At 46.7% G+C, this 10101-nt stretch overlaps 1 protein-coding gene across 1 annotated transcript; it reads left to right on the forward strand.

The window, feature by feature from the left end:
• The first annotated feature begins 758 nt into the window (after window positions 1-758).
• Window positions 759-9878, forward strand: Kif20a (kinesin family member 20A). The gene is made up of 18 exons (XM_051163257.1): window positions 759-954; window positions 2638-2727; window positions 2997-3116; window positions 3660-3798; window positions 4761-4948; window positions 5027-5156; window positions 5342-5536; window positions 5633-5744; window positions 5832-5900; window positions 6118-6261; window positions 6397-6562; window positions 6838-7002; window positions 7129-7268; window positions 7371-7473; window positions 8029-8227; window positions 8420-8511; window positions 8817-8954; window positions 9186-9878. The coding sequence occupies exons 1-18, from the start codon at window positions 793-795 to the stop codon at window positions 9495-9497; spliced, it is 2664 nt and encodes an 887-aa protein (XP_051019214.1). The 5' UTR covers window positions 759-792; the 3' UTR covers window positions 9498-9878.
• The last annotated feature ends 223 nt before the right edge of the window (window positions 9879-10101 follow it).

Raw genomic sequence — 10101 nt, forward strand, 5'->3', positions numbered from 1 at the left:
TCACAGACGAAGCCTCAAAAAAGAAACGCCTAGATCTAGAGATGGGCTTTTAATTGAGGCGAGTCCCATAACAAACAACTAGGAACTCGTGACAGTTGGTAACCCGGAGCCACATTAGACGCAGCCTCCTGGTGGGCTCCGCCCCTACCTTTTGGTGATTGGTTCCTTCAGGTTTCGCTTTCTGATTGGCCGGACGAGCTCAGCGCGCAATTTAAAACATTGTAAGAGGAACAAAGCTGCTCCTCGTGGGCGGAGTTGCGCTCTCCGGTAGCGGGAGTCGCGGTTCTGCAACTCGGTGGGAGCTGGGATCTGAGAAGCTGCGAGGCGGGCCGGACCGTCCTCGGGTGAGTGCTGCTGGGCTGGAGCCCCGGTTATCAGCTCTTGCCTGCGTGGCATGGTTCCTGAAGGCTCCTCCTGTGTTTTCCGTAATTCCCAAGCTCTCCGGGTGATCTTGGAGGGAAGTTGAAAAAGTACCCTAGGGAGACGGAACCACACCTGCCCCTGGCGGGCCTATAGACAGCCTATGTGGAGCGTGGCCCTCTGCTTTTAGAGCTAGATCTCTCTCGGTGTCTATTCGCCTTCAGAAACACAGCCTCGGGCTGGATTATTTGTTCTCGTTCTCTTCCCCGTGGCTGATAAACTGTACAGACGTGACCGACTGTCCTAAAGCAAGGGCATCTCTCCTGGTAGAACGAGGGGATTGTTTTTAGCCCATAGGTTTGCAGTTTCTGGGCGTTAATGTCCTTCCACCCATCTACTCTTGTCTGGTTTTAGACATAGACCGACTCTGTCATGTCTCACGGGATCCTGTCTCCGCCAGAGGGCTTACTGTCTGATGAAGACGTTCTCGTCTCCCCCATGTTTGAATCTACAGCTGCAGATCTGAGGTCTGTGATCCGAAAAGACCTGTTGTCAGACTGCTCTGTCATCTCCCCCTGTCTGGAGGACAAAGAGGTAAAGGAGTTAAGTGACAGTAGGGGCAGAAAGTGATATCTTCAGATTAATAGTTCTTTATACAAGGTAGTATGAGATCAAAGGCCAGTAATGAAATGAAAGATCAATGTAAAAGCCAGGCAGTGTGGTGGAGCACGCCTTTAATCCCCGCATTTGGGAGGCAGAAGCAAGCGGATCTCTGTGAGTTCAAGGCCAGCCTTGGTCCACTCAGTGAATTCTAGGACAAACCAAGACTACACAAAGCACCTCTGTCTCAAAAAAAAAAAAAAAAAAAAAAAGTGAAAAATAGAATCTGTATCCGTAGAATATTATTGGCATCATATCCATGAAATACAATACTCCAAGTGCAGCATGGTCTCAGTTAACTGATGAAGAATAAGCTTATTTCTCTAGCATACAGACTATTTCTGTTAAATGGTAGGTACAAGGATGGCGGATGTGAGAATGCATGTTTGGTATATTCTGGGTTCAAACATCAGCACCACACACAATTGTTTGCAGAGAAGCCTGCTGGCCTTAAGTAGGTAGAATGGAATTCTTGCTTCAGTAATAATCGTAGCTGCCATTGTTTTAGCCTTTCTTTTGCAAGGCCAAAGATTCTCAGTTACAGCACTATTGATGTTTGGGAGCATATGTTTGTTGGAGGCAGCTGCCCTATGCTTGGCAAGATGTTTTTCACAGTTAGAATTCAGTGTCCTTGCGAATGCAGAGACATTCTCTGAATACCTGCTGGATAAACGGAGTGGCTGCTGTCAGCTTCATTCTTCGTATGGTTCACTCAGAACTTGTTCATGGTCTTCTAGTTATTAAATGATAAATTTGAGGCTCAGGTTCAATTCAGGCATGTCCATTCTTATTGTTGCACGTATGTATGTATGTATGATGAGGGAGGGATACACACATGTGGAAGTCAGAGTCAGTTCTCCTCAGTCTTTATATGGATTCCTGTGGTTGAACTCAAGTTAGCAGGCTTGTTCAGCAAGACGAGGCATTTCATTAACTCTTTTTTTTTTGTTTTGTCTTGTTTTGTTTTTCAAGATAGGGTTTCTCTGTGTTAGCCTTGGCTGTCCTGGACTCACTTTGTAGACCAGGCTGGCCTTGAACTCACAGTGATCCACCTGCCTCTGCCTCCTCAAGTGCTGGGATTATAGGTGTGCACCACTGCGCCAGGCTCACTAACTCAGTTTTCATTACTGAGCTTTGAAAGAATGTTTATCAGCTGGAGAGATGGCTCAGGGTCAAGAGTCCTTTGTGCTTTTCCAGAGGACCCAAGTTAGTGTCACACCACCCATGTTGGATGGCTCACAATTGCCTGTAACTAAAAATTATTTACTTTGAGATAGTATTTACACTCATATCTGGGTTTAAATTTCTGATCTCCCTCTCCCCACCTACTGCTAGGTGTTGGGACAAGCACATACCACCATACAGTGCATGCTGATTTTTAAATATCAACCATTTCTAACTCTGATCATTGAGACAGCAAGCCAGGTTTACAGGGCAGTGATGAAACAGGAAAGGGTAACATAGTTCGTGTGAGCCAGAGTGATTGTGGAAGCAAAGAACAGCTGCACAGGGCCACTTAAGAGGGAGTGGTAGCAGGCTTCCTAGGAACTAGGCTGTTTGCCATTTGCCTAGAGGTTAATTCTGTGTGCTGTCTGGAATCTCTGGAATCTGTTACAGGCTCCATTGGAGGACACTACAGAGAAGGTGAAAGTTTTCCTTCGAATCAGACCCTTCTTAACTTCTGAGTTAGACCGACAGGAGGATCAGGTGAGGATTTAAGGTGGGTTGGTGTAGAACAAGAGGGGCTCCCAGGAATGCTGCTGCTGCTGCTGCTGCTTTTTTTTTCTCTCCCTCTTCTAAGACAAGATTTCTCTTGTGTGTGGCCCTGGCTGTCCTGAAGCTCACTTTGTAGGTCTCAAACTCATAGAGATCCGCCTGCCTTTGCTTCCCAAGTGCTGGGATTGAAGGCTATGCTACCACGCCCAGCCCCAGGAATTTTTATTTACTCTGCTAGCCTCTACTTTCTACCTTCTCAGGGCTGTGTCCATATTGAGAATACTGAAACCCTTCTGCTACAAGCGCCCAAAGACTCCTTTGCCTTGAAGAGCAATGAGAGGGGAATTGGTCAAGCCACCCACAAATTCACCTTTTCCCAGGTATGCAATGCTGGTGTCTGAACAAAAACCCAACACTTAGGGGAGGTTTTATTTCTTCTTTAAAAGACTCTACTTGAGTGTCAGTTCTTTGAGTGTGTGTATCTATAACTTGTTATGTGCCAGTCAGTGTGTCAGGGAGTTTATGCACATCAGTTTCCACTGATGTATTACTGTGCCCGTCTTCTCCCTGAGAAGAGTACTGTGGCCCGTACTACAGTGAAGGTAAATTTGCTGGAGCTATAGAGTTCGTTAATCGTAGGGACAGAGCTAGGGTCTGGACCCGTCCATCTACAAACCCAAGCTTACAACCAACTTATATTGTCCCTGTGTGTGCAGCATCACACTGAAGAGCAGTCCTTAACTATTTAATCTGAATGAAAGGGACTAGCTGAGAGTGGCTGAGTCTTCAGCATTTAGGAACAGGTGGAGTCCAGCGGGAAAACCAGCTTGAGTGGTCTTCAGAGTAGGGCTGTATCTGCTAGCCCTGCCCAGGAGACCTGCGGCAGGTGAAGTGTGCCCTCTGAGAAACCGGTCTGTTTCTAGATATTTGGGCCAGAAGTGGGACAGGCGCCCTTCTTTAACCTGACCGTGAAGGAGATGGTAAAGGATGTACTCAAAGGGCAGAACTGGCTCATATACACATACGGAGTCACCAACTCGGGGAAAACCTACACGATTCAAGGTAAGGAGTAAGCTTCAGGAGGCTTGCTAACTGGCTCTGTGAAGGTATGGTTTTTCTATGCCTGTCCTAGCTCTGAATAATGACACGGAGACCTTTACATTTTATTTATATATTTAAGATTTATTTATTTATTTATTTATTTATTTATTTATTTATTTATTATGTATATAGTGTTCTGCCTGCATGTAAACCAGAAGAGGATATCAGATCTCATAGATGGTTGTGAGCCACCATGTGGTTGCTGGGAATTGAACTCAGGACCTTTGGAGGAGCAGCTGGTGCTCTTAACCTCTGAGCCATCTCTCCAGCCTGACCTTTATATTTATTAAAAACTTCAGGCACTATAGCTGGGCATATACTAAGCTATTCTAACCCAACAATATTGGCCCGGCCTACATCTCAGCCACACGGCCTGTTACCTGCCGTCTTAGTCTCACCCTGGCTCCACCTTCTTCATCCATGTCCTGAGGGTGACTCCTCTCAGTCCCCACCTGAGACACTCACTCTGTCTCTGTCTCTCTCTCTGGGATCAATAGTCCCATCTTAATCTCCTGCCCAGCTATTGGCCATTCAGCTCTTTATTTGACCAATCAGAAGGTGATGGAGAACAATGTGTACAACACACCAAGACAGGAGATGCCTCATAATATGACGGTGCCAGGCCGGGCGTGGTGGCAGTGCACACGTTTAATCCCAGCACTCGGGAGGCAGAGGCAGGTGGATCGCTGTGAGTTTGAGGCCAGCCTGGTCTACAAAGTGAGTCCAGAACAGCCAGGGCTACACAGAGAAACCCTGTCTCAAAAAAAAGACAGTGCCAAAGTCTTGACTACAACAAGATCTCTGGGTACAAAAATCAGCGTTTGATTACACAGTGCACAATAGGCATCCAACAAGCATCTTATAGATTGTCTTTGCCTTTTGATACCCTAAAGTGAAAGATACTATCTGTAATGCTATTCCAGGTACTATTAAGGATGGGGGAATCCTGCCCCGGTCCCTAGCTCTCATCTTTAATAGTCTTCAAGGCCAACTTCATCCAACACCTGATCTGAAGCCCTTGTTGTCCAACGAAGTAATCTGGCTAGACAGCAAGCAAGTTCGACAGGAGGAGAAAAAGAAGCTGTCCTTGCTAACTGGAGGCCTCCACGAGGTGACGTATTTGTGAAGTTGGGATAGAGCACAGGTTTCAACAAAGGTGGGTGCTTATCTTCTCTCTGTGTCCCTCCAGGAGGAGCTGTCCACCTCCCTGAGAAAACGTGTCCACATTGAAAGTCGGATGGGTACTAGCAGCAGCTTTGACAGTGGCGTTGCTGGGCTCTCTTCCACCAGTCAGTTCACCAGCAGTAGCCAGCTGGATGGTATGTACCATGCATGGGCTTTGTGCTGGACAGTGGTAGGCATCCACTCCCTCCTCCCAGCAGCTGTAAAGGGTATCGGTGAGCGATGGCAACCTCAATTTCATCTTTTGAAGTTCCTATAAACCAAGGCAAGACGGTCATTAACACCCCATGGTTAATGATGTATGCATTGGTTTTTCTCACAGAAACAAGTCATTCATGGGCACAGCCAGACACTGCCCCAGTAAGTGTCCCTGCAGACATTCGTTTCTCTGTCTGGATCTCCTTCTTTGAGATCTACAATGAATTGCTTTATGACCTGTTAGAGCCACCTAGCCATCAGCATAAACGACAGACACTGCGGCTGTGTGAGGATCAAAATGGCAATCCTTACGTGAAAGGTACGCAGTGGTAGAAGAGGTTCGTGGGGACTCGGGGGGGGTGTGGGGAAACTAGAAAGGGAGCTATGTGTTCCCGTCTTTCTTTCTTGGCCTCAGACCTCAATTGGGTTCATGTTCAAGACATCGAAGAAGCCTGGAAACTCTTGAAGGTGGGCCGTAAGAACCAGAGCTTTGCCAGCACCCATCTGAACCAGAACTCTAGTCGCAGGTAAGTTGCGAGAATTAACTATCTAGGAAGCTGTGGTCCTCCCCCTGATTGTGGAAGACTTAGTGATATTTCTCTTTTCCTTTTCAGTCATAGCATCTTCTCCATCAGAATCTTGCACCTTCAGGGAGAAGGGGATATAGTGCCCAAGATCAGTGAGTAAGTTTTCCCACTGAGAAATCTGATCATCTTGGCCACCTGGTTGTGGGGGCAGAAGGAAGTTCTCAAAGGAATTCATTGTTTTCCTTGTTTGGATACAAAAGGCTTTAGTGGGTCCTTCCCTTTCCAGAATTCTATACGCTATGAGGTCCTTATATAATAATAACATATATACGCACACATATGTATGCACATATATACCTATACTTTATTCCAGACTGTCACTCTGTGATTTGGCTGGCTCAGAGCGGTGCAAAGATCAAAAGAGTGGTGAGCGGTTAAAGGAAGCAGGAAACATTAACACTTCTTTGCACACCCTGGGCCGTTGTATTGCTGCCCTGAGACAGAATCAGCAGAACCGGTAAGCTGTAGGCTGGGGGGCCTGGGCCTAGCAATTTGCTCAGTCCCAGGTCAGCACTGAGGATGGTGCTTGGATCACATGGCCCCTAAGAGCTGCAGTTACGTTGACAATACTATTTGTCTGATTTTATACAAGGTCAAAGCAGAACCTGATTCCGTTCCGCGACAGCAAGTTGACTCGTGTGTTCCAAGGCTTCTTCACAGGTCGAGGCCGTTCCTGTATGATTGTCAATGTGAATCCTTGTGCCTCTACATATGACGAGACTCTTCATGTGGCCAAATTCTCAGCCCTGGCTAGCCAGGTGAGAAGCTATAGGCATAATGATTGTATTTACTTTGGACTGGCCATCTTTTTGTTTATTTGTTTTTGAGACAGGGTCTCACTGTGTAGCTGACTGTCCTGGACTCATTCTGTAGACCAGGATGGCCTCAAATTTACAGAGATCCACCTGCCTCTGCCTCTAGAGTGCTGGGATTAAAGGCACATGCCACCGCCACCCAGCAGGATTGGCAGTCTTAAAATAGCTCTTAGCAACTAGTGAAAGGAGTCAATTAAGATTTTTTTCCCCTCCTCTAGCTTGTGCATGCCCCACCTGTGCATCTGGGACTCCCATCCCTGCATTCACTTATCAAGGAGCACAGCCTTCAGGTGTCCCCTGGCTTAAAGAAAGGGGACAAGGCTGACTCAGGCCTTGATGATGATCCTGAAAACGAAGCTGACGTCTCCATGTATGGCAAGGAGGTGAGAATACAAGAAAGCTCTAGGCCAGCGGCGTGATGGCTACACATTTCCACAGCGTGTTCCAGGTGGACTTGGGCCTTTTTAGTGCAGGAGAATCTCATGATCTCACAGACGTGTTCTTCTCAGGAGCTACTCCAGGTGGTGGAAGCCATGAAAACACTACTTTTAAAAGAACGTCAAGAAAAGCTGCAGTTGGAGATGCAGCTCCGTGAGGAAATTTGCAACGAGATGGTAGAACAGATGCAACAACGGGAGCAGTGGTGCAGGTGCTGGCTGAGTGACAACCCCTTCTACCCTGTGATAGAGGACAAGGGGGCGGGGTTAGGGTGTGACTCCCAGCTTCCCTCCTCACAACCCTTGTCTGACAGTGAACACTTGGACACCCAGAAGGAGCTGCTGGAGGAAACATATGAAGAGAAGCTAAAGATCCTGAAGGAGTCGCTGACAAGTTTTTACCAAGAAGAGATTCAGGTGAGCGCGCCCCAGCCAGTTCAGCTGCCACTCAGACATCCGCCACCTGGTTGTTGGGATAAACAAATTTTTTACTTAAGTGTTTGTTTGATTGATTGGTTTGGCTTTTCAAGACAGGGTTTCTCTGTGTAACAGAAACTTGGCTATCCTAGAATTTGCTTTGTGGACCAGTTCAAGGGTGGCCTTGAGCTCAGAGATCCGCCTGCCCCTGGGCTGGGATTAAAGGCATGTCCCTACCATCCCCCTTCCCCACAGCTTATTTTTGTATTTTTGAGATAGGATTTCAGGATTGTAGCTTTAGCCAGCCTGCAACTCCTATGTAGACCAGTGTGGCCCCAACCTAAGTTCTATAAACTCTAGAAAGAACAGGAATATATTATTAATTTCCCATAGTGCCTTGTAGGTGTTGTGCTTATTCAGGGTTTAGTTTGCCATTAAAGTATGCTAATAGGCTTAATGTCAAACATAAATGTCAAGAAAGTTTATGTTCACTTAATCTGGTCCTTTGATATCTGTCTGATCCTGGACAGAATTGTGCTCTCTGTTCCCTCTTAGGAGCGGGATCAAAAGATTGAAGAGCTAGAAACTCTGTTGCAGAAAGCCAAGCAGCAGCCAGTGGCACAACAGTTGGGGGGCTCTGAATTGTCCCTGCGGCGGTCAGAAAGGTTGGCAGCATCTGCCTCCACTCAGCAGCTCCAGGAAGTTAAAGCTGAACTAGAGCAATGCAAAGCAGAGCTAAACGCTACCACTGAAGGTAAGGAAGGGCGGAGGCAGCCGTGAGGGAAGAGCTGCTGTTCAAACTCAGCGGAGGCCAACTCCAAGCTCCATCTACCCACATCTTACTCTAGACTGCATATGGCCTCACTGCCTTCTTGTTACTGTTAAGGCCCAAAGCGAGAAACCCGTGTATTAAATGTGTCTATATATTCCATGTTTCCCTCCTCAGAGCTGCAGAAGTATCAGCAAATGTTGGAACCACCGCCCACAGCCAAGCCCTTCACCACTGACGTGGATAAGAAGTTAGAAGAGGGCCGGAAGGTATTTAAACTTTTTCTGTTTTCAAAGCTCTTTAACAAGGGTTTTTTGTTTTGGTGCAAGAGTCCTGAAGAATGGCTATTTCATTTAGAAAACCAGCCTTTTGCTTTTGTTCTCCATTTATTTATTTGTATATGGTAATGTAGAAGCCAGAAGAGTGGTTCTCTCTTTCCACCTGGGACTTAACCCAGATTGTCAAGCTTGGGGGGCAAGTACCATCACTAGCTAAGTCTCCACCCCGCCCCAGCCTCCCTAAGTCTGCCTTCAAATGGCTACCGTTGGCTACAGTCTAATTGCTACACTTTCAGAATATAAGGCTGCTACGAACAGAGCTTCAGAAACTAGGACAGTCTCTCCAGTCAGCAGAAAGGGCCTGCTGCCACAGCACTGGGGCAGGAAAACTTCGTCAAGCCTTGACCAACTGCGATGACATCTTAATAAAACAGGTGAGGACAGCCTAGCTACCCTGCCCCTTGGTCCTGCTCTCCTTTCTAGCCCAATCCAGTATGTATGTGAGAGGAGAATTTGAGACCCCAGAGTTTTCTAGGTGCTAAGCAGGCACTCTACTCTCATCGATCTAAAGACGCACACTTTAGATTGAACATGGTACTTGGTATGTAGGGAGAGGCTGGGAGTTTTGGTATTTGTTTTTTCTATACTAACTTTCATGTTCTTAGAACCAGACCCTGGCTGAGCTGCAGAACAACATGATGCTAGTGAAGCTGGACCTTCGGAAAAAGGCAGCCTGCATCGCTGAGCAGTATCACACCGTGCTGGCGCTTCAAGGCCAGGCTTCTGCCAAAAAGCGGCTGGGAGCAAACCAGGAAAACCAGCAGCCAAATCACCAACCCCCAGGAAAGAAACCATTCCTTCGAAACTTGCTTCCCCGAACACCCACCTGCCAGAGCTCGACAGACAGCAGCCCTTATGCGCGGATCTTGCGCTCACGGCACTCTCCTTTACTCAGATCTCCTTTTTTCAAAAAATAAAGTTGTGGGGCTGAAGACGCACGGCTTGTTGGCCTGGGGTTGGTCAGCTGCTCAGCTTGAGTCTCTTTTAAGCTTTAGCACATACCCAGAACTATATCCAGAATTATTGTATAATAATCACCTATGTAATCTTTGTTTTTTCATGCACAAATATTATATGGAATAAAGATATTGTTTATGCTTTTATTTGGGTTCCAAACTTAGAAAAATATAAAAAGGGGGACAGAAAATTGATATAAATACAATCTGGCCTATTGGATGGACCCTTGGACAGGAGCAGCAACAGGAACCAGCCTAATGTGCACTATAAATGAATAAAATGGCAAGTAAGGTCTTCATATGTAGCTCTGTCTGGCCTGGAACTTGCTGTGTAGACAGACTAGCCTCAAAACATGTGCCTGCCTCTGTCTCTCTGAAATGCTAGGATTAAAGATGGACACCACCACACCCAGCTAACATTTCTTACATTAAAAGGGGAATAAAAACGTTTTGCACACAAGAGAGGACTGACAGATCCTAAACACAATGATCTATAGCATTTTCTGCACAAACTCACAGCAGGCATCAAAGGGTACTCGAAACATCCAAGAACAGAATGATTCCC

The sequence above is a fragment of the Acomys russatus genome, chromosome 20, assembly GCF_903995435.1.
Source record: "Acomys russatus chromosome 20, mAcoRus1.1, whole genome shotgun sequence".
NCBI classification, from domain to species: domain Eukaryota; kingdom Metazoa; phylum Chordata; class Mammalia; order Rodentia; family Muridae; genus Acomys; species Acomys russatus.